This window comes from Daphnia magna, unplaced genomic scaffold (genome assembly GCF_020631705.1).
Source record: "Daphnia magna isolate NIES unplaced genomic scaffold, ASM2063170v1.1 Dm_contigs096, whole genome shotgun sequence".
Taxonomy (NCBI): Eukaryota; Metazoa; Arthropoda; class Branchiopoda; order Diplostraca; family Daphniidae; genus Daphnia; species Daphnia magna.
Genome location: NW_025533123.1, coordinates 267,147 through 291,551, shown reverse-complemented (window position 1 = coordinate 291,551; position 24,405 = coordinate 267,147). Strand labels below are relative to the sequence as shown.

Below are 24,405 nucleotides of genomic sequence, written 5' to 3'. Positions count from 1 at the left end.
ACTTAACTGACAATATAGACAATAGGAAAAAGAGTTTAAGAAGACACTGCCGGATTTGCAACAGGAGTGCTGTTGTTAATTGTGTTATCCGACCTCATTGCAGCTTGGTGTAGACTACACGTTTTGCGACATCATAAAAACAGTAGGATTTCATATAAGCACAAGCAAAAAGATGCTCTTGAGTATTTAAATTATTATCACCAGATTAACAGTTTAACCCTTCCAGCAGTAGTATCTACAGATAGGTTATATTACGGCATATCAAATTAAAACCGGAAAACTATAAATGGCTACCGAGTTCTTGAAGGCAGAATTAATTGCATTTCGCAATCGCTAACTGCTATATAGGTTGTACATATAGGCTTTGAGTGCTTCACTATACTTATTGCCTTCAATAATTCACTCGCAATGTGGCAGAAAGGCCAGCCGTTAACAAACACAAAACACAACTCACTGGCAATCGATAATTACGTTCGTGTAAATATAGCGCTGATTGGTCAACAATCGTGTACATGGCCAACGTGCGAGCTTTGCTAGAGTGTTGTTACGTAAACAAGTCAAAGTCAGTCTCGATTGATTCATCCGCTCGATTCAAATTGACGTTACATATTTTATTTTGAAGTTAATTATTTCAATAACATACCGTTCTTTTAACTTACGACCGACTCATTTATTTGAAATACTCTCAAATATCAAATTTGCTAATGCCCTAATCGTTCACGTTAAAACTCCATAGCAGACGAAATTCAACGCATCATGCGACCAAAAGTGACAAGCATTTAGAAAAGTTGTAAAAGATGGGGTTGGCAATTCCGGTATGAAAATTCAGTTTCCACACGGAGCCTTTAAGTAAAAAAAAACAAACAAAACAAACAACTTTATACTCCTTCTTATGTTGAGAGCACATTACAAAATAATATAAATGAGATCTCTTGCCTATGCTTGGCACTGTTTATTTCAAAAGTTCTGCTGGTATATTGATGTTGGAACGACGACAGTTGGTACGCCAGTCTGACAATAGATTTCCAGGTAAAAATCAAGGAATACGGCGAACGAAAGTAGAAAGTTTTCAACAACTATATACTTTGTAATAAGGCAAACCGAATTTTTCTGCGATTCTATTGCTATACATGAATAAACCGGCTACGGAAAACAACCTCTTTTCGTATATACTGTACTACTTTCGTAAAGTTTCCCTTCCACAGCACTTTCTTCCCATTCCCAAATGTTTGCCCCGCATTGCTGCTGTATAACATATAATGAATTAATCGACGACATGTCCACTTATAAGATATACCGTCCAATTTGAAAAGTTCTATGTTTTTCCTAGCAACGCCATTAGAAACTGGACACTCATATCGTATAAAGAATGTATAGGCCTACGTGAAATCTCCCAAGGAGAACCACGACCTATACACTATACCCCACACGTAAGAAATCATTGAGCACATTGCTTTCTTATACAACAACGTATATTCGTAATAAGCAGAACATGATGAAATGGTCAACATAACAGACTGTAAAATATGGCATTTTTCGGACATCATTTGTCTGTTACACGAGTATATATAGCTGTAATGCTAATTACCTATAGGAATACTTATTGTATATAGGGACTCGACTAACAACGAGGAACAGCAGAAGAGGTTCGAACTCGATATCCAAAAGATGGATGACGAAATTCTTTTCCACCATTTGTTATTTTATTTATTTTTTTTTAGCGCAACAGTGCAATATAAACAAACAAAAAATGAATTAAAAAAACAAACAAAAAAAAAAAAAACAAAGAAAAAGGAAGGAAAACTGAAACGAGAAACTGAAGGGATGATGAGACTAAACTCTTGAACTTTGAGAATTTTCCCTCCGCAATTCGGACTTGTTCTATCTGGTGATTTTTGCATTTCATGTATCCAATGCGGAGTGTTGTATTTATATATATGTGCGCGGCGTGTTTGCCGTTCACCGAAATTCACACGCCGCCCTCCAGCATATAATCATTCCGGAGCTTAGATATAGTATATATGTATCAATTGGGGAAGCAAGAACTTGTGGAGGATCAGAGAACTGTATAGTACTGTATATGTACAGATTGAATTGAGATAGACATGGATACAACACAGCTATCAAGAGAAGAGCCGAGCAAAGAGAAAAAGAGGGAGAGAGACGGGAGAAGGCTAGAGACGATCACGAACAGGATAAAAACCGTGAATGTAAAATAGAGCAGATGCATACGATTGTGAATCGAGATGGTATAGAGAGAGGGAGAGAGAGAGAGAGAGTGAACAGATATGATGCATTTCTAAAAGTATATACGCGTGAGATCCAGGGCTAACCACCAAGAACAAATGCCAAAAACAAGGCAGTTTCAAGGAAAAACAAAACAATTTCTGATGAAAAACAAGTGCTGTTTTTTTTGGGGGGTTTACGATGCGCTAGACGATCTCCTGTAGGGAGCCAGGTAGGCGAACAATTCCATTAGCCATCGATGCCAGCAGCACGCAAATGAGGCTCATCCAGCAGCGTGAACCAAACTGAATCGACAATGGTGACGCACTAGACGCTAAACAGAAAATGAAAATTTAGAGAAATAGAGGTTTATTTGATGTGTTATTCAATTAAAAAAAAATATATATACAATCAAAGAGAACAATCTCTACCCCAAAAATTAATGTTCACCACATTATTGTTGAAAAATGGATGCCACCTTTCAAGTATGGCAGAATTGCGCCTGCATATAAATGCGGTATATTTTGATACATCAACGCCGATAGTCATCTGTTTTTAAGCATCGCTTCGTCTCCTAACTGAATGCTGACCGATATTAGTTATATCTATAAGAGTATGCCATGTCTAATTGTTATCGATTCGCTGTGCCCATTTGTTAGCCGCTAGGGACGCCCTCCGTGACTGCAGACTGGTGTGGCATGTACAGACGGTGTGTATAGTAACGAACTCACGGTCAATCGAACATGTCCTTCTATCGATCCGATGATTCCTTTCTTTCCCGACTTAAATAGGGTAAAATATATTCTTTAAAAAAATCAAAACATGTGGTCTGGCGCAATTAAAAAAGAAATTAAGAGCACAACGAAAGCTTTGCAAAAAATATAGGGATGTTCAATCGAAATTGCACGCAAATAAATGTGTCTATACCGTTCTCGGATTTTCTTGCACACAGTCGACATTATATAGAAACTATATAGCGCCGTTTATTAGCGTTAATCTTGCGGTTTACTTCGACTGGCATACAAAGAAAGAATCTCCGTACGGTTTCAAGTTATTCAGCAACTTTCCAAATAGGACTAGGTGTAGGCTATATGTACATAAATGTCTTTACTCGTTCTATATATATGGAATTAGGGAATAGTTATGCATATACGCAGGTGGAATTGGACGATAAAAGTGTCAACTGCTTATAAGATCCCCTCTTACATGTACATCTACTTATTAAAAATCCCCCCTCCCCCTTTTTGCTAAGTAATTCCTCAACGAATAACCCCCCAAAAAAAAAAAAACAAACAAAAAAACAAAACAGAGCTAAGAATATCCCATTGAACTACGGTTTACAGATTAAGAAGAGCTCAGAAAGTTGATGAATTTCAACATATATATGCATGATATGTTAATGTGTACAAGTTCTCGACGTTGAGAGATTAGTCTCAAATCTATATACTCGTATATGAAACGCGCAAATGATAAGACTCACTTGAGCGCACAGTTCTATGCAGCTTAAAATTTCAAAAGTGCGCGCGCTTTTCAAATAGATGGAGTCTAAAACAAACAGAGAATGTTCTCGAGACTCTTTTTCAGTCGTAGGCTATCACTTTTTGAAGACGCTGAAAGCCTAGTTTTTCTATCCGTTCCAAAAAAAAAAAAAAAAGAAAAAAAAAGTACAACTCTCTCAAACGAAGAACAAACAACAGCCCCCAAATGCAACGTTTCTCTGTCCAACCACTTAGTAGACTACAATTATTAAGGCCATCCGACCGTGTTCATCCCAAGTTGAGGCCCACTGTTAATCTCTTTCTCAAATTCGCGAACAGCCATTTTCATTTAAAATCCGATTGTATATAGTCTATTATTGTTTTGCATACGGCCGTTATAGTTATATGGCTATAGTGAATCATTTTTAGATCGGTCTCGCATTGGAATATCTTCGCTCTAACAATCAGAACATTTCGAACCATCACAAAACTATACAGGGACCCTGATGTGACGTGCGTGTGAATCTTGACCGTCTCCATCTTGCACATCGCGCTATACGTACTATATGATGCATGTTTATTGTGTGTTTTACCTTCGAAGCGAACTTCTGAGACCATCGACATCGTTTCTATAATCAACGGGTTGTAGAAATGTTCCGGCGAGCTCGTCCTGCCCGCGTTCACCTCGTAGCCGCCCAGCGATGCCGTGCTGGAGGCTGCCGGCGGTGGATTGTTGTTGTTACTGAGGTACTGGTTGTGATGAGAGCTGCTGTCCGACGGTATCGAGTTGACGGAAGCCACACAGCGCAGCGTTAGTTTGCCTTCGTTTTGCAAATGGCTTTCGTGAACTTCGAAAGTTAAGCCGAGCACGGTCGTCTCTAACCCGTCGTCTCCGAAAACGGCTTTATATTGCCGAATATAATTGGCATTGGCCTAAACACAATTTTTTTATTTTGTTATAAATAATAACAATCGATTGATTTCAGTATGAAAAAGGCTGTCGAAATGTTTGTACCTTTCTTTCGTTGATGAACCAGCGGATGTTGGCTGCCGGTTTCGAGGCGGCCGAGGTGCAGTTGACGTCGACTAAATCGCCGGCTCTGTAACTACTCTTTCCCCCTATATTAATGGCGTAATAAAAGCTCATCACAGCAGCACGTCCAGTGCTTTCCGAAAGCCATAAAACTTTTACCTGTGATGGTTGGCCGTTTTTTCGGCAACACTACCACCTAGTTTAAAAAAGCGGCAATCAAACAATGAAAGATGCATGGTTTTATGGATAGATCGTGACCGTCAATAACGAATGCACTTACCTCCATGTGACCGCCACCGCTGACCGAGGAAAAGCTTGGCCCTTCAGCAGATACCTAGAGGTTTGTTTTTTAACGTTTATCTGCATTAAAGCTTCTTTGCAGTGTGCTCATTTTTTATGATGATTTCTTACCTCGCATCTGTAATGGCCGCTGCTAGCCAAACTGACGCGGGACAGGTAAACGCGTTGCCAGTCTGACAAGGTTTTCTGAAACGTCAGAATATTTACAATTGCCCGTTGGTTATGTGATTATAGACAGTAATTTTGATTTTTGATTTTGAACAAGATTTTTAACTCGATATCATCGTGTTTAACGCATATATAGCAGATAAATAGGTCATTGTCATCGTCAAATAAATCAATCTATACATGCGTTGAGAGCACAGACACAAGGTGACATCAAATAGCAAACGGAACGGATGTATTGCATTTAAAATTGATGACACTTGGCTGCTTTGATACGAAATAAAAAGAGGGAAGCGATCCTCTGTATATATACTCTGCAACGGCATGTCCGTTACGTGGTAATAATAGTAATAGAATCTGACCTGCCGTTTCCAATTTAAAGCTGATTGTACGGCAAATGTCTCTGGAACACGCACGCATTGAAAAATACCTCTCCCGAGACGTGAATCCATTCGGACCATTACAGATAATTACGTGCCAGTCATGCGGCTCAATTTTGTTGATTTCTATTCAACTATATGCGATATTACGACTTTAAACGTATATATAACACCTTTAAATATGCGTCGTCAACACGACTTTCAACCCCATTAATTAGGCAAATTTTATTTTATTTGTTTTTCTCGTTTAACACACAAATGAATTAAAAGCCCCACTCCAAAACAACGGATGACTGTCGTTAGAAAAAAAATAAATTGACTTACGTTGACATTAATGCCGGGCAAATCGTAGACGATCAACTGCGGTGTTTCTCGTGGGACGAACCGGAAGAACTCGACCGATTGCAGCTCGTCGTCTTTGTACCATTTGACGGAATAGAGCCGCTCGTTCTCCATATCGACGTCGCATAGCAGAGCCGCTCCTTCTCCCGCTTGAATCACGCTGGGTACAGATACCTGCAGCAACTGGATCCCTTCCGTTCCAGCTTTAATTTTTTATTTTTTTTCGTAAATAAAGAAAAAAAAAATTATATTTTCTTACTAGAAGAATGTCATCAGCAAAATCAAGCAGTTAATGGCGTAGCGCAGCTATTAAAACGCGCAATAAGAACGAACGAAGATAACCTACTCCATCAGCATGATTTGTGCGTATAATGACCGTGGAATGGCCCTTCAACAGTCGGAGGAATGAAGCTTTTCATTCTTTGCTGTATCCCCCCCCCCCCGTTCTATGTTTTTGTATAAGCATACATATATTGCATGTTTCATCAGGCTAATTCGCAAGACAAGTAGAACAGCGCCCCGGCATTCATATTATCGGTGCGTCCAGCACGCACGACGTTGCACGCTCACTGCCGCGTCCACCCCAATTTTTCATCCACACACAAATAACAAACAGAGAGGGAGAAAAAAAAAAAAACTGGGTCCTTGATTTTTGCTTCTCTATATATATATACACTAGCGACTTTTGAAAGCCCCCCCCCCACTCTCCGTGCTTGTCGAGCAACTCTGTATAGCCTTCCTCCCTTCTTTTTCTTTTTCTTTTTTTTTATATTTTGCTCTGTGTCCCTTTCACCCTCCGTTGCAGCAGACACACCCATCTTACCTTTCTACTTCGTGTCGTCCACTCTCTCTTGTCAGCTGACAAGTTTCTGAAATCGATACACGATACAGAGGAGCGAAACAAGTTATGAGACCGAAAGTTTACAGGGCGCCGAAAATCCTGCGACGCTATGTACATCTATAGCGTGGAATAGCGACACGGCGCACTTCCATCCAGCTGTGCCGTACACGTACATCGTCTGTATATATACTTATACGTATACTATAGGTGGAAGAATAAGAAGAAAAATGCTGAAAATTGCGCATTCTTTTTCACCCGAGTAGATTTCTGGCAGTTTTTCTTCCCCTCCCTCCCCCCCTTAATTCTTTGTATAGTTATGCATCGTTGTGTAAAAAGTTCATTTTTATTTTTGTTCACAAAAAGAAAAAAAAAAAGAAAAGAAAAAGTTAAGTCGTTGGTATCTTTGTCGCGGCATTCGAACGCCCTATCCCGACGGATTAGTCATTGGCGTGTTGGAGCGCGATGCGGGGGTTCCTGACGAGCGGAATCAAATAATAGCTACTCCATATATGCCACTCATTCAAAAAAAAGATAACTCGGAACACTCTTCATGTAGTGCTTTCTTTCTTGATGTGTGTGTTTTGTTTTTGTTTTTGTTTTTTTTCCTTTTTTGGTTTTGGTTGGGGTGTGTGCCTCTTCCACGTTGCGTGACGTCACATTGCCATCGCATTCGGGGGCCCCCTTTTTTTTTTGTACGTTTAAAAAACAAAACAAAAAAAACAAGAGGAGATTAAAGAAATATTTCACGTCAGTTTTGTTCCGGTGTTGGGACGCCATCAGATGGCGTAGCGAATCATTTGATTCAGCTTTTTATATACAGCACACACACACAGAGACACAAAGTTCATTTGGAGGAAACAATTCAATCTATTAAGGTTGAAAGCCCCATGTATATAGTTCAGCGATACTCTGACGCTGATTAGAGGTGTAAGATGATTAAAATGTTTGCCGGAATAGTAGTAGTTAATTATTTAGTGAGTATCCTGACAGAGATCGACAACGGATATCTGAGCGGTAAAAGCCTCTCTTCTCCCTTGAAGGGTGAGTAACACCTATCCGGAATATACTGCGGTCGTTAGCAAAGAGATAACAAAAAACAAAAACAAAAAAGCGAATGAGAGTAAATCAGCTATTGATCTGCTGGGTAATAAACCACAAGGCCGGCATCAGAAATTAGCGCACTCCCATCTATACGACGTAATTCTCATCCCGCAAACAAACAAAAAACCAAAACAAAACACTGAGACCGGCCAAAATGGATCAACAATTGTAGACGTTAAAGACTATAATGTCCTAATTCCAGTAGAGTGTTCCACTTAATCATCCATTTCCCGAACAAATGGTGAAAATGGATTTCTAACTGTTTTGGATTTCTTCATTTTTCTTTTTCCTGAACGCACCTTTTGACTCTGCTGGAAATGACGTTTATATTATATAGATATATACTATCCGTTTAGTAGACACGTCTGCATTCCAAATGTCAAAAACAATTTACGTTGTACCTGTGAGATGCACAAATCCGAGAGAAACGCTAACCTCGTTTAGTTATTCCTGCGATTGTTCGTCGACTAGACTACGGTACAACAATTTGTCGTGATGCGACGCAAGTTCTAAGCTTTCCCAAGACTTGAGGCTTTTAAATGGCCCGTCCTTCAACAACAACAACAACAAAATCGTTTCAAATACTCAACTGTTAAAGAGGCCTCTCGACTGCCGGAGCGGCAGCCAACCGTAAACGGAGGATTTCATAATTTTTTTGTTTTTACTTGTTTGACTTGTCGAACTTTGTTCGCGTAAGCTTTGCAGCTATAAGCATTTGTCCTCTCTTTTCGGCTGCTAATATTTATCAAAAACAAATCAGGAAATAAACTTTGCAAATGGGATTTTCCGTCTGATTAACTTGGGAGCCGATCATTTTTAAAAGTCCACGCGTTCATTATATAGATAAAATAAAAACTCACTCAGTTTTTCTAACTTGGTATATGCGATTAGCTATAAATGTTGTATGACTTACGAGCGAGGCGGAATATAACGAGCAGAGCCGTAACCCACTGGATAAATCGCAAGTTCACAATCATCGCCGGCACTCGGTTGTAGACGCGCACATCCATTGAGGCAAAACGTGTTACGGAAACAGGTTGCTTCGCTTGATCATCTATCGGTTCTCCCGCAACAATTTTCTTTTCCGAAACTTTGAAACACAACAGCCTTTATTGATGTGAAAGCGGACAAGCGTTATTGCTACACGGCGGATGCGTAGGCTTTGAAAAGGCTGAAATAGTGCCGTTCAAATCGCCTTATTCTCGCTGCTCCACAGTGATGACGTGCACATTAGTAATTAAAGCAGTTCGTGACACCTGAGAATGAACTAAAACGAAAAAAAAAAAAAAAATGGTTTCCAACACATGCGTCTAGATGTTCGACGTCGATATTGGTGTGTGAAACTGCTCCTTTTTTTTTTTTTAAGTAGAAAAAAAAACACTGAACTGTTAAAAGATTTGATCGTCGGCAGTTGAACGTGTAACAATGTAGCCACCCGTTTGTGACGTGAGTGGGTTAAGGTGTGAAAGAGAGACACACGCGACCACGGTATAGTATAAGCTAAGGGGGATCTAGTTGGTGGAAGACAGTCGCAAGCAGCCAAGGAGAGCGTCAGCGTCTGCGCTGCAGTTTGGATTGTTTCTTTCGACCTGTGTGCCCGCCAATTTCTACTTGCTGTCGAGGCTACAAACAGCCATTCCCATGCAGGATCCAGTTAAACGATGTCTGTCTTCATAATCCTGGACAATCAGAAAATAGTCAGTACACTTACCTTTTTAATAATAATGATGGAGTTTGTTTTTTTTTCTCTTGTTCTTGACCTTCGATAAAATTCACAACACATCAGAGAAATTGACTCAAATAAATTGATTAGGAAAAAAAAACAAAAATTACATTTTACCTTTTTATTTTAAGCGCAATATCTCACAGTCTGCGTTTCGATAAATTCGCTGTCGCGATGGCAGTTGTTCTCACGGTAGATCCTAAGAACAAATCACGATAACAAATATTTATGAGGAATCGTCCAATTTGACAACTTTTGATAAAAGCCATTGCAACACGATCGGCAAACAGCTGCTCAATCCAGACCGAACGCGACATATTCCATTTATTTATTACTTCTTAGATTATTATTATTATTTTTTTCCTTTCCCCACATCAATCTCATCTATAATTGTACGTTTAAAAAAAAAATCTCCCTTTGCTATTATTTGGCACTGGAGAAGAACGTTAAAATCATCTGCTTTTGACGAGTGCCAAACACTTAAACCCAAACATCCTTCAATAATACATACCTAATGGCTTACGAAATAGTCTTATATATACCACCGCCCATTTCAGCCTTATGGCTATTGCCGATCGTAAACAAAACAAAAAAAACTATCAAGTTCACTCGAAAACAAGCTTATGGAGATATCACGTACATCGTCGAGAAAGGCTCTCACCTTTTCACAAGCAACGCGTGGCTTATTCCCCCCCCCCCCCACCATTTCCCCGTTGACAATGCCATGCACGCGTCAACCAATACCTAACATGGGCTATATGAATTCAATCAAAATTGTCACGAAAGGAAACGCCCTAACCTAGTATGCATATATACGTATCTACGGCAACGCAAATACGTATCCAACAGACTCGTTCGATCGGCTGTCGATTTTGTTTTCCAACTGTCAAAAGGGGGGAGACCGCAAAATCTGGAGTCATGGCAGATCCATACAAAAGTACATCATTCTTTTCACGAGTTTTGAGGAAGAAAATGGTATTCGTTGGGCGTGGATTAACCTGCTGCTTGTTAGCACAAGTCAACCTATGTCTTGTTCAGCAACCTGGATTATAGGTATTCTGAATCTATCTGTTTTCGCACTGCGTATATTTACACATACGCAAGCCCAGGTAACGAGTGATGACAGAGGAACTTTCGGGTACAGTCATAAGGTTGTCTTTGTGAGTTTCTCAACAAAGTCGTGTATAGTGGCCCGATGGATGTGAAGTGGCTATACACGAGAAAATAAAAAGGAGCTCGAAAATACGACCAGGGCCACAGCGATTTCCATAGGAGCACATCAGGTTGATACGTTTGCATTTGCAATTCAAATGAGATACCTCTTGAATTCTTGAACTCGTTCATCTTCGATCTGATTTCATCGATTTCGAGTCGTGTTGGTTGTCATGTGCCCATGTCAGCTGATCGATCCTTTTGTTTCGCAATGCGTTGCTCTCTCTCTCTTTGGAAGGTAAATCAATTGGTCATAAAGTTGTCCAGAGGTCCCCCCCTCTCCCCTCACGTTGATCTCTTATTACGGGAATAGAAATATGCATTTTTATTGAGCTAAGCTCTACATGTTCCGAATCGTCCAGTCGAATCTCAGCCCGTTAGACACGTAAAGGCTTTCAGCGATAAACCAATTAAATTTGCGGTTCTAAACTGAGGCTTAGTCAGACACTTAGACTATACTCATTCTGTCATTTTTAACAATGTTTCTTTACATAATTAAATACGCTTTTAAATTATTCTTATGCCTTATAGGCCTATTACGGTAATGTCTCTTGCATTGCAACGCGGTTCATTATCTCGAAATTTGACAACAATAACAGTGTTTAATAGGTAATATGTTGTCTTGTAGTTGCGCCCTGTTACTTCAATAGATTTGACGATGATGATATGCATAACTATGCAGGGGCAACTATACCGTTGGCTGGAAGGTGCGCGGAACTTTGTCACAGCGCACCACTTCAAAAGGGTGCGAGTGACTTCTTTCAAAACACTTAAAACAAAGAACAAAACCGACCCTTTATGTTTCTCTAAAATCATAAACGTTTCGAGTTGGTTGCATCGCATCGTTCGGGACTATTTTTGGCTATTGAATTCATGTCGTTTAATAAATATACATTTTCAAACAGCAACGATCTCAGTAGTGCAGAGTTTGTAACTAATGAAATCGTGTAGCACATTGTACAGCCTCGTATAGTTTCGTGTGCGTTGCACTTTAAAGAAGAGCGAACGGGAAATGATAAAATCAAAGGCACACCATAAGGTTTCCAAACGGCCGAGTCCTCTTTGTTTTCATTATGGTGGAGTGTCTTCTTTTCGTCCACAGGTAGAAGCAACGAAAATGAACTGGACTGTACTATATCGATGGTGTGTTTTTGTTTAAGCCTTGTCCTTTTGAGCTCTTCCTGGGCAGGCGGGACACACCGACTCTTTCCTTTGCCCAGCGCTGTTTTGGCCTTGATCCGTACAAGCCGACGGCAATTGTCTCATCACCTTTCATTAAGGTATACAAAATGATGTCCGCACTGGTATTACGCGCTCTTTCCGTTTGAACTATTACCTTTGGCTCCTCACGAAATTTTCGTGTCTTTCTTTAAAAAATGTTTACTGACCTCCACCCGTATACGCGATTTAGCCATCACCTGTTGTCCGACGACTGCGCGTAGCTTGATTTCTTTCCAATGATATATACGCTAAATTATCAGGAAATATCGCACACGTTTAGTTGAACAAGCGCAAAGAGGGGGAAAATTCAAACCGCTTTCTGCATAAACGCGGAGATGGTTTGATGACGTTCGTTCGAAAGTTAGTTGACACAGGCGAACGGATGAGAAGAGACATGACCCCGATTGCTCCTTAATCGTGATCTAGGGTGCTCACACGTCTGTGTATTAGAAATTACTTCATCCAGCATCGGGCCGAACCACACGGGCTATCCATCGATGTCGACGAACGGAGGACACAGCATGATTGTTTCCCCTCTCACTGGCAATGAGTCTCGGCTACTCTTGATCGCCAGACTTGCAGCGTTCCAGGACAAAAGACGACACCTTGGGGATTCAGCACATCGAGAGAAAGAGAGAGAGAGAGAAATACAAGTTCCTACTCAAGTATATGTCTATCCATCTATATAATACATAGCACAGCAATATAATGTCTAACTCATATACCGCGACGAAACGTGAGGGACTATATACAGGGCCTACTAATTATCTTATGTACGAAACCCACAGGATTCGTGATCTGTTAGGACAACGAGCATTCTTCTTTCTCTTTTATACACTTTTATTCTCCTTAAAGACAGCAGCAAAGCGTCGGCTAACAAATGGATCGATAGTATAGGCCACTTTACAAGTCCGCCAGTAATCTTGTCAATACCAATAGAAAAAAAAAAAAAATGAAACGAGCGAGCAAAGAATGGACTTTATATGGCTCGACTGCTTATATTTAAACATTGACGCATAAATCTAAGAAGCGAATTTCGGTGCTCGGCATAAAAAAAAGGACAGATACCAACCGCTTATTACGTGGCATATTTTTTTCAATTGAAAAGCAACCAAGCGTAAGGATGCTTGTTCATGGTTGCAATACCCCCCATTTTTTTGTTGTCGGACCCGCGTGTGTGTGTTGGCCGATGACATACTGTCGGAACTCAAGAGACCATATAGCCCTGACGCCGTCACCAGCCTCAGACAAAAAGCTGCTGGTGCTGGCGGTATTCCCGCTGTTCCCTCTGATTTCCCAATAGTCGTCGATCATTCTTCTCCCACTGCACGTCCTTTTTGAGGTCTATACTGCCATTCAAGTGCACCAGTGGTCTTTTTCTCTCTCTCTCTGTCTCCCTCTCTTTCTTTCTTGTATGAATAAATCGCCCCCTTGGCCATCCGACCGATGAATACCCATCTCAACTGAAGCGTGATTGGAACAACAAACATATATTTATATTGGCCCTTTATATCACTAGTTCTAACCTTTATATATTTGCCACACGACGCGTTTAATCACTCCGTATTGGCCCCCTTTCCCCCTCGCCAGTCTGATTTAATTTGCGGGCCAGTACGGTCCCGGCCTTTGGCAGCACGCATTGTTCCAGCACTAACCCAATCTTGGCTTATATTCTTTCGGTGTAGAGCCCAGCAGCGTGGCCCCCCTTTGAAATAAGAAAACTGATGAACACTTGCCCCATTTTTCTTTACTCTCTTTTGGTTTGAACTTGTATGTTGAGTAAATTGAATTACAGTTCAGAACCATCTTGGTCACGGCATCAAGTGGTCACTCGTCTGAAAAAAGAGCAAAGCAAGATAGAAAATATATATGAGGAAGACGGGCGAGTAGCAGCCCGGCAGCCAGCGAGAAACATTCCAAAGCAGCGATAAGACATTGATAAGTTTAGCATCGAAGTGAGAAAATGAGACAGAGCAACCACTCGAACACGTCCGATTTCTTTGGCTTTTTTTTCTTTTTCTCTCCTCAGCATCCCTCGGCTGGCTGGATGCCCTTCACTTTCTGCAACTATCGATTGATGCTATCTAGTCGGTTGGTGGCTGAAAAACCTTTTTTTTTTCTTTTTTATCCATTAACTTTGCTCAAGTGACCTCACATAAGAGCCTCAAAAATCCTCATTTAAGTCAAACGGCTACAGTCATCAAAAAACGTACGCAGCGCAAGTGACATTTGTTCCTTTTAGTTGGTGTGACTAGATTGCTAAATCGAGTCCATTCAGCAAGACATTTTGCTGTTAATCATCATTAAACCAATCATAGTCATGGCTTGGGCTTACTGGCTATAGTTTGCCCCCCATTTATCATTAATCTGTCATAACTTTTTTTACGATGTTTTGACATTTTTTCATGTTGGACTGGAGAAAAACACGGAACACACCGTTATGCAATGCGTCGCTAATCGCAATCGGTATACTTAACGAATATAGGCATTATTATTCAAAATCAACAAGCTAAAGGGGGAAAAAAGGGGCAATTTTTTGTATATTATGCATACGGCAGTATGCACTCTTTGCAGAAAATAAACTCTAGACGGTAATAGCTGCTGATAGCCTAACACGAATCGAATGAAACAAACCGAATGACTATGGCCGAATGGTAACAGTAAAAGGAGACACTGTAACTACTGAAGGAGAAAAAGGAAGGCGAGGTGTTGGGTGTGTGTGTGTGTGTGTCTAAAGACGAGCGTCGAGGAAAGTAGGGTTTCATGTTAGGGATCGGAAAAAACGGACATCGATCTTCATGTAAGCCCCATACTCTCATTCTCTTTTGAGTTTTTCCGGTGCATCTAAACAGAAGAGAGGCACAATACTTTTCACTGGCTATGCAGCAATGCGTTAGTGGCTGCTTTAAGCTAAACTGACTCTTCGCATCCCCAGGGCAATAAACTCTCGAGGTAGGCGGGCGTCGTGATGTTTCCGAATTTCAAGTTTCTCATTCTAAACAATTGGTTATGTATTGTTTTAAAAAAAAAACTAGGAATTGTTTGCCTACCAAAGTCACCTGGTTGAATACGTAACTTTCTCATTTCCTAAAATGAAACCTCTTCAAGATATTCGTTTGAAACATAAATAATAAAAAAAAAGGCGATTTTCATTTAAGTGCGCTCCTCTGCTGTATATGTCTGAAAAACACTAGAGGTTCTCCAACCTTTCAGCCACAAGCAACAACGACTGATAAGAAGATGGACGACTTTCAACTTCTTTTCAATTTTAGTACGGCTTCTCATACTTAACCCCGTATTTCATACTGTTCTTCTTGATCAGGATTTACAAGCAAGGCGTTTCTGGCTATCAAATAAGCTACGCGTAAACAAATGCTGACTACCTCACAATTATCCTTTGTGTGTTAAACAGCTATCGTCAAGAAACTAATAAAGAGTTTGTAAAACACTCTTTTGTGTGTGACCTGCTATACGACGCGCCAGTTTCTTATAAGAAAAACTTGATACGGACAACGGGGCCCTCCTTAACTCTACATTAATGTTGCTTGCCAGTTTAGCCAGGTATAGCTCTGGAAGAATGTCCACAAGCGTTTCTATTGTGCACAAACCGTTGCAACCCTTTTGCATGCAACAAGATTGCGACTTGGTTAGCGCAAGAAAGTAAACCACTTGATTTAGTTAGAGCCTGCTGATAACAAATTTTATTTTTCTAGCACATAATTTCCCTACACTCCAAAAATCACAGTATTCCATATTAATAGGCGCGATAGTTAAAAAAGTATTGAAGTCATAACGAAATTTCAGTATGATTTAATGATAATGATGCAGTATGTGATTTAAAGGTAGTATACGCTGTCGTTACAACAAATTAATTAGTCAATAAATGTTTTTAGCTTTATAGTGTTGTGCAAATCCTGACAATATAACAAAATAATTCATTTTGCTTGCAAGATGGGACAAATTTTCAAATTACACTTTATAGCCCAATGTATACCAGTTAACTTTGCTAAATCGGCTGACTAAAAAGACGTGGAATGGCAAGACTAGTTCAATACCATATCTTTAATGCAACACATACAATCTTTGCACCAAACCCAGTACCATAAACCGAATCAGAAATCAAACCAAAAATACGAGTGTTGACTAAGTTTGATTTGAATGGATGTTAATCTTCAAACATCATAAGAACAGTATCAAGGTTGTTGCATTGGTAGTCAAGTAGCCTCTTGTTTGTTCCCCATTTAATTAATGTTGGGATACATGTTAGTTTGATTTTGCTGTCAAGTCTAAAAACACAGTTAGGATCCTTCCAACTAAAAAGGAACTATGGTTATTCAAAAGGTTATCAATTTCTCAGAGATAATATTACTTACAAGGATCTATCACCAACACCAACATATATGAAAGTTGCATCTTCTGGGGCACTTTCTAAAGCTTTCTCTATTACGGGCTCAGCTTTAATAATAAAAGTAGTTATAGCGAGAATTTGCATGACACAACAGTATTCAACTTACCTTCAACACAATCAGGACACCAGCTCTGACCTACAAATACCAGGAAAACTAAAATAAAATTTTCCAATTTACTAGAATAAAGTAGCAATAAATTACCTGTTGTATCTTTGGAACCTGAAAACAGAATAAAAACTTCCCCATTTGGGTTCTTGTTTTCAACCTCATTGACAACAGTTTGGAATTGGTCAAAACCTTCAGCTTTCAGTTTCTGGACCATTATTAGAATTGAAGAGAAAACGACGTTTGATAAAAGGAGCAATCTCTAAGCTTTACAAAAACTTCATCGAATCAGTCATGCAGAGTAACTGTCATCTGTCAAACTAAGGACTCGTCCCCGGTTCCCGAAAACCCGGGTTACCCACGGATCGACGCCAAAAATAGAAAAATAGTCGCTCATGGGCGATCCGGGTAGCCTATTTGTCAAGACAGGGCCAGTTTTATGGGTAAGCCGGGTATACACACCGCCATCTTGAAAAATGGTGGCTTGGAAGGCGCCAAGTTTTAAAAAGAGGGAGTAGTAAGAAATTTTTTTTCCTGGTGGATGAGTGCCATCTTGTGGCGGAGATTGCTAAATTTTCAGGATAAAACCCCCGGGTAATCGAGGCTAACCGGATAGTGGAACCGATTTCGAAATTGTGTTACCCACGTGAAACCCGGGTAGTTTGTGGGCACAAAGCCTCAAGAACCGTTCCCCACCAGATCCAATTTTTTAGGCGAGAAGACCTACCCATTCGCCCAAATACCTACCCATTGGACGCGGGCCCTATCGCTAGCTTTAGCAAATTTCCCCATAAGCCGCTGTGTCCAGGCTGACTGAAGTTCCATTTCGGAATACGTATTCCAACTATGTGGCGTCGTTTTTCCATATGGCGTAATACGTAGGGGTACTGCCATCTAGCGGCCAATGAATTGTGGAAATCGGATCTTGTAATGGGTTTTACTGTGTGTTGTGTTATTATTTATGTTTATTGTTTACTTCCCGTTTTTAAAATTTATCAAACACAATGCCTTTTACCGTTAAAGTTTTAATTTCTTTTTAATAATTAATATAAATACACAAGGAAACAAACAAATCAAAGCGCGAACTCCACTCCCACGGAAAACCACGATGTGCGTATCAGGAAAATGTGGGAGCGGAAAGCAGAAATACATGGAAGGGTATAAGGGTTGAGAGAGCCAATCAGAGAGCCGGGATAATCCCACTGGGATGTAGCGGTGATGGTCTCGACCCTTCGATACCGTCTCGCGGAGACCAAGTTGAAGAATTTTTCTAAGTCCAACGCATGGAAAAGGGTATGCACGGAAGCAGAGGGTGGAGAGGGACGTGAAATACTAGCAAGTGTGTATGTGTCCTTGAAACTTTCTTCAGACCAAGTTCCACATTTTAGCGGCTAACTTACGAAAAGGGGAGCAAAAGAAAGGGTAAAACTATGTGCGTGGGTGTGTATGGGATGCTATAGCGGTGGCGCTGACGTTTGGGCGTGGCACATTGAAGTGACACTACTGAAATACCGAATTTGGAGAAAATGTGCGTCTTGCCATCTTTGTGTGTGTGTGTGTGAGCGTTGGCTGTGGGAGGCAATGATTCAGACCTCCATTCCACAAAATAAAATTTGTAACTTAAAAGTGAGTTTAATCTAATGATTGTAATAAGGAAAGATGTATAAAGAGAAAGGAAGTGTTTCCTAGACAGTTATTTTGTCAAAAGATAGTATTTAATAGGTAGAAACCGATAATTATGTTGAATGTGGAACGGTTGGTTCGGATCCGTGAGTGAAATGAACTATTTCACAGATTCGTACAAACTTTGGAAAAGTGTTAAGTGTATAAACATGTAGAGCAATTCAATTTAATAATTTGTGAATCAATAAATCTGAAGAAAACATGCCCAGCGAGTAATCTCTTTCATAAAAATTAACGGTTCAGTTCGCGGGTCAGTTCGGATTGCTGGGTAAACCGGGTTACGTGTCGGGTTATTGGTTAAAACCGCCAACACGGATACAAACCGGTTTGAACCGAGCAACCCGGGGCACCCCGTCATGCGAATGACGGTTCTGGCCCAATAAATTGATGTTGGACATGTTTCTTTCAGACCTTGCTCACATTTTATTGTGTCTAATGATCGTTAGAGCTGTTTGTTCTGTTTTCTGTTTAACTATTGGGTTTATTTACTCAAAATGTAAAGTACTCTTAAATGTAAAGATAGAATGATAGGTAAGATAGGAAAGAACGAGGGTAAGCGTACCCAATTGGTATTGGGACGAACGCACCTTGGTGTTTTAAGATTAGCTTTTGCGGCTGGAAGCCATGTTTATTTCGAGATAAACATGGCCGCCAGCCGCAATTTCTCTCTTAAAATAGTAAGGTGTGTTCGTAAAACAGTGGGGGTACGCGTCAGTTACTTGCTCTATACTGATAACCATTGCCATACGGAAATGAACCCTTTAATTGGCATACAACTACTAGCGACGTCTGACGAGGTAACGTCGTCTTTTTTACTGCCGTAATTGCCATTTCCGGTACCTTAAAGTAGACGATGGGTCTTGCCCATCTCGTACTAAATAAATGCTCTTTGTTTCACCATCGTGCTGAAAACCATGCTTCTTGATCGCATCCCATCCAAGGATACAATCTTCAGAAACACCGTTTAAAACAATAAATTCTTGCTGTAAAATTGTCTCTCCGCATACAACGGACAAAGTCACTTTTCCCAGAAGGAAAACCTTTTTTTTTTTTTTTTTCGTACTTCATAGAAAACGATATCAAGCTGACTGTAGATCGCTTGACATCCAAAGAAAAAATTCTCAAATTATAAGCTTGACACTCTGGTACTTTAATACATCCCTTGTGGGGTGAAGTATTATGTAAAGCATCCTCCCTCTCGGGTGAATGACTTTACGGATTAAGACAAATACATATTAACACGGAACTCGGAGGCGTTTACCCACAATGATGACAGTGTATTACTAGAATAGGCCATAAAATATAAGGGAGACTACACGCATAAGGACACGAGAAACTAAAGGGAAACAAAGTGTAAATGGAGACAACGTAAATTGATCTTACCGTAGTAGCGCGTGCGATACGGCGAATTCAGACACGAAATGGAGACGATTGGAAATACAATTCAGATAGGCACTTACGGAAACAGGCAGCCGGAGAAACACTTGTAAGAGAAAACTCTAAGGCAAGTTAGGTGTCGAACTAGTGTTGTTGAAGGCAACTGAACGTTTAGCGAGCTGCTAGTTGTCTCATCTTTCTTAGATTTTGGGTTCACCATGAAACCTCGTATCTCGTCAAAGTGGCATGATGCTGTTGACGCGTCGCTATTGTTGCGGGCCCGCCATCTCGGCCTAACCGCTAGAAGGCCTAGGCCGTTTATGCTTGATTATTGTATCGCCAGATGGGGCGACCCCCTTTTTCTTCCCTCACCCTTTTTTTGCACACACTCTCGGCCGAAGACAAACGGCGAGGGTGTGTGGCAGTTGTTCTTTGGCTTTGATTCAAGAGGGAGCTCTGACGGTGGTCTGTCTGGCTGCCCCTCGCGGTAAATACATTGTTGAATAGTTCCTTAAGTAGCGTACGTCTCAATTCTTTAGTTCGGTTTCTTGTTAAACCGTAACATTTGGTGTCAGAAGAGGTATGTTAGCTGTGAGTGCAGCGACCGTGTTGTTGTTTATCAACCAATTGTCATAATCGGCCATAAGAGCATCGATAGTTGGGCCCCATTTCCCGTAGACGGCGCGAGTGCCATAAGATGCCAGAGCCTGGATGGAAGTATTGCCCATATACTTGACTTGGATATCATAGGCGAGTTGTGATAGCCTCTTAAATTGGGTGGCCCTAATAATGTTCTTCTCAGCCATCGTACCAAATCCCCCCAAGGGTTTATTCGCTGAGTGCCTGGCAACCGCAAATCACTGACAACCGCGACGAAAGTCTGATATTCTGTGGGCCAGATCGCGTCAATAATTCCCCATTGGAAGTTGGGGCACTCTTTCATTGCACCCACTATCATAGTGATGGCAGTCATCCCGTGATAATGAGCTTGCGCCACCATGTTTTTAAGCCCTAGCACCTCAATAGCTGCTTGTTGTGCCATGTGCCCGAACAACGCGGTATAACCTGCTCTATCCAAGCCTTGGTCATTTTGGTATTGAAAAGACCCTTTCCCGATTGTCTGATCGTTTTTGGTGGCCACGAATGGCAAAACATGTTCGTAATTTTGTGTTGTCCTGTGTTCATTGTCAGTGTTTTAAGCACGTATCTCGTCCCCACGCCGGCCTTCTGCAGCCTATCCCCCCACCATCACATGATTCAAGAGGGAGCTCTGACGGTGGTCTGTCTGGCTGCCCCTCGCGGTAAATACATTGTTGAATAGTTCCTTAAGTAGCGTACGTCTCAATTCTTTAGTTCGGTTTCTTGTTAAACCGTAACATTTGGTGTCAGAAGAGGTATGTTAGCTGTGAGTGCAGCGACCGTGTTGTTGTTTATCAACCAATTGTCATAATCGGCCATAAGAGCATCGATAGTTGGGCCCCATTTCCCGTAGACGGCGCGAGTGCCATAAGATGCCAGAGCCTGGATGGAAGTATTGCCCATATACTTGACTTGGATATCATAGGCGAGTTGTGATAGCCTCTTAAATTGGGTGGCCCTAATAATGTTCTTCTCAGCCATCGTACCAAATCCCCCAAGGGTTTATTCGCTGAGTGCCTGGCAACCGCAAATCACTGACAACCGCGACGAAAGTCTGATATTCTGTGGGCCAGATCGCGTCAATAATTCCCCATTGGAAGTTGGGGCACTCTTTCATTGCACCCACTATCATAGTGATGGCAGTCATCCCGTGATAATGAGCTTGCGCCACCATGTTTTTAAGCCCTAGCACCTCAATAGCTGCTTGTTGTGCCATGTGCCCGAACAACGCGGTATAACCTGCTCTATCCAAGCCTTGGTCATTTTGGTATTGAAAAGACCCTTTCCCGATTGTCTGATCGTTTTTGGTGGCCACGAATGGCAAAACATGTTCGTAATTTTGTGTTGTCCTGTGTTCATTGTCAGTGTTTTAAGCACGTATCTCGTCCCCACGCCGGCCTTCTGCAGCCTATCCCCCCACCATCACATGATTCAAGAGGGAGCTCTGACGGTGGTCTGTCTGGCTGCCCCTCGCGGTAAATACATTGTTGAATAGTTCCTTAAGTAGCGTACGTCTCAATTCTTTAGTTCGGTTTCTTGTTAAACCGTAACACTATGTCGCGCGTGCAGCCAATCAGAAAGTGTTTGTTTAATGGCTTGATTAGCGTCGCGCGTGCGACCAATCAAACGGATGTTTATTTAATGGCGTGATGTGCGTCGCACGTGTGAGTCAGACAGCAGGTGTTCAATTGGGTCAACTCTAAGATGTCTATGACAAATGGTTACTATGCGAATCACAATATTCGAATAATATGCAAAAGAAGAGTAGATGTGAGAGAGTAAAATATAGACATAATTATATGCCAAGGGAGAGTAAACATAATATAATAAGAATGTGGGTATCATAATTAAATGTATTTGTAGGCCTTCGTTACAATTGCAAAGAATTAAATGTTGTTTGGAATTGGAATTTAAGTGAACTCGGAGGCGAATTACCCACAATGATAGACGTGTATTTCACTTGACTAAGGCCATAAGAATTACACGGGAAAGGACAGAATAAGGGCAATTTGGAAGCTTACCGATGTAGCGCGAGCGTTACGGGAGCGCACGTTGGTAAAACGATACGAAGCGGCTTCTGGTAGCGAGAGCGGGACGCGGGGGAAACAGACAGTTCAAAAGGGAGAAAAGCATGAGACAAAGTTTAAGAGTAAGGAAAGAGACAAGTGCACGAATAAGAAAGAAGAGAAAAGGATTGGAAGAAAGAATTGGAAAATATTCAATCGTGTGGAAATGCTGACGAGAAAAAAACGTTTCAAAATTTTACGGCGGAACATTTTTTTTTTTTTTTTTTTTCATGAGGGTCAAAACGTGTTTAGATGTAAGTAGGTTTGATGTACTCTCCCATAGTTCCCGGCCGAGTTTTAGATATTCTGTTTGCCTGTCCATTTGCCCATTGCAGCACCTCCTCTGGTACTCCTCCGTGAGATTTCATATATGTCAACCACAATATCGGGTTTGCAGTTTTGGGTACAGGGAACCCTCCACTCCCGGACATTCTGGAACCAGCCATTGCGAGGTCATTTGCCGCAGTAACGCCAGCATCTGGAAGTTTTGAGTCATAGGCCACAATTTTCCCGGTTGTGGTGTGTGCCTCACAGAACGCTACCATGGCTGTGTAATGGTTTACACGCGCGTGGAACGTGTAAACTATCACAAGATTTTAAAGTACAAAAGAATTGTTGTTTGACTTTACCGCATGTTGTATTTGTAGGCACAGTAGGGCTGGGACAGGCCGGGACAGACAGGAACCACTAGCGAGAATGCTAACAGAAGACTGAAGAGGCAAGCTAATTCTAGTTCTATTTATTAGTTCTTGAGGACGAATTTTTCCTTGGTTGGCGTGGGGGTCGCGGTAGCGTCCTTTCCAACGGTTAACTTGACTTTCTTCTTTGTTCGAAAACAAGGGGGCTTTGCCGCAACGGTCGACTCCCCGTATTGCTTGGGGCGCCAGAGGAATGACTTTTTAGAAAGTCGAAGGCCATCGTTTCTCTGTTGTCAGAGATCTCGATTCTTTACATCACCCTCCCCCCCTCCTCAATTGTTTCGCCCCGCAACAATCACTCCCAGCTTCTGAACGCGAATAGCAAAGGAATGCGACGGAAGAGCAAGATAGAACAGGAGGAGGCACTATAAGAATGAAAAATGGAAAGTAAAAGCAAAGTAACTGCGACAATTTTATGGATACGGAAGTAGAGAGAGAAAACGTGCACATGTAAAGACACTGTGGCAAAATTATGTGAAAAATGAATAGCGCAAACAATGGCAACACAATAAAAAAAAAACGGAAAAGAACAGAGCGATACTTACATCTGGAAGAGTGAAAGTGAAAAGCATTACGATAAAAATTAATAAGGCACACTGTGACTAAATTATACGTAGAATAAGTGGAGGGAAATGAAACAGCAATGGGGAAAAAAAAGGAAACGACACTATGGCGACTACTAAAGGAAATGATAGTATAAGAGGACGACGTTAAGAACTGAGAAAAAAGGAACACTGTGGCAAAATTATAAGGTAAAAGGAAATGTGCTAGCGATGAAAAACATCACTACGGCAATTTTGTTCGACTCTTCGTGGCTGTGATCGTGGTCTCCGTGGTAAGAAGGCCTCGCCTTCCTGCGTCGTGTGTGGCGCATTATACCCCTTTTTACGATTGGAGGGTGGTTAAAGTTGCTTTCTTACCGTCATAGCCATTAAGAAAGTGTTTGATGTACTCTCTCGTATGTCACTGAAAGCCAGCAATATACTAAGAATCAATCCCTAACCCGACTGACAAGATCCACGCCGTGTACATACGATCGCTAAATCTTTCGACAGCCGCTTCGGAATGACGTTAAACGTATAATGTAAAACTCATCCGGAAATGACCACACGGGGGTCCTGGAGCCAAAATAATTCATGCAACAATTGAAGGATAAGACACACGAGTACGATAGATCGCTGACACCAATGTAATGGTTTACACGCGCGTGGAACGTATAAACTATCACAAGATTTTAAAGTACAAAAGAATTGTTGTTTGACTTTACCGCATGTTGTATTTGTAGGCACAGTAGGGCTGGGACAGGCCGGGACAGACAGGAACAACTAGCGTGAATGCTAACAGAAGACTGAAGGGGCAAGCTAATTCTAGTTCTATTTTTTATTTCTTGAGGAAGCATTTTTTCC

At 41.1% G+C, this 24,405-nt stretch overlaps 2 protein-coding genes across 4 annotated transcripts; both read right to left on the bottom strand.

Annotated features, from left to right (window-relative positions):
- Positions 1 to 1,454: 1,454 nt before the first annotated feature.
- Positions 1,455 to 10,248, bottom strand: LOC116930122. Of its 2 annotated transcripts, XM_045181010.1 has the most exons (10): positions 9,707 to 10,248; positions 9,253 to 9,545; positions 8,780 to 9,133; positions 5,907 to 6,127; positions 5,149 to 5,223; positions 5,018 to 5,071; positions 4,897 to 4,933; positions 4,720 to 4,823; positions 4,298 to 4,637; positions 1,455 to 2,560 (listed from the first exon to the last, which is right to left on the bottom strand). In XM_045181010.1, exons 3-10 carry the CDS (start codon positions 8,874 to 8,876, stop codon positions 2,433 to 2,435), a joined length of 1,056 nt encoding a protein of 351 aa, XP_045036945.1. In that variant the 5' UTR covers positions 8,877 to 9,133; positions 9,253 to 9,545; positions 9,707 to 10,248; the 3' UTR covers positions 1,455 to 2,432. The 2 variants fall into 2 exon arrangements, with proteins under 2 accessions (XP_045036945.1, XP_032793380.2); XM_032937489.2 differs by lacking the exon at positions 9,707 to 10,248 and having other exon boundaries at positions 8,780 to 9,626.
- A 5,447-nt stretch (positions 10,249 to 15,695) lies between these two features.
- On the bottom strand, positions 15,696 to 16,887 carry LOC116930123 (thioredoxin domain-containing protein 17). 2 transcript variants are annotated; one of them, XM_045181009.1, is made up of 4 exons: positions 16,633 to 16,887; positions 16,537 to 16,584; positions 16,396 to 16,477; positions 15,696 to 16,335 (listed from the first exon to the last, which is right to left on the bottom strand). In XM_045181009.1, exons 1-4 carry the CDS (start codon positions 16,751 to 16,753, stop codon positions 16,188 to 16,190), a joined length of 399 nt encoding a protein of 132 aa, XP_045036944.1. In that variant the 5' UTR covers positions 16,754 to 16,887; the 3' UTR covers positions 15,696 to 16,187. The 2 variants fall into 2 exon arrangements, with proteins under 2 accessions (XP_045036944.1, XP_032793382.1); XM_032937491.2 differs by having other exon boundaries at positions 16,537 to 16,566; positions 16,633 to 16,879.
- Positions 16,888 to 24,405: the final 7,518 nt, after the last annotated feature.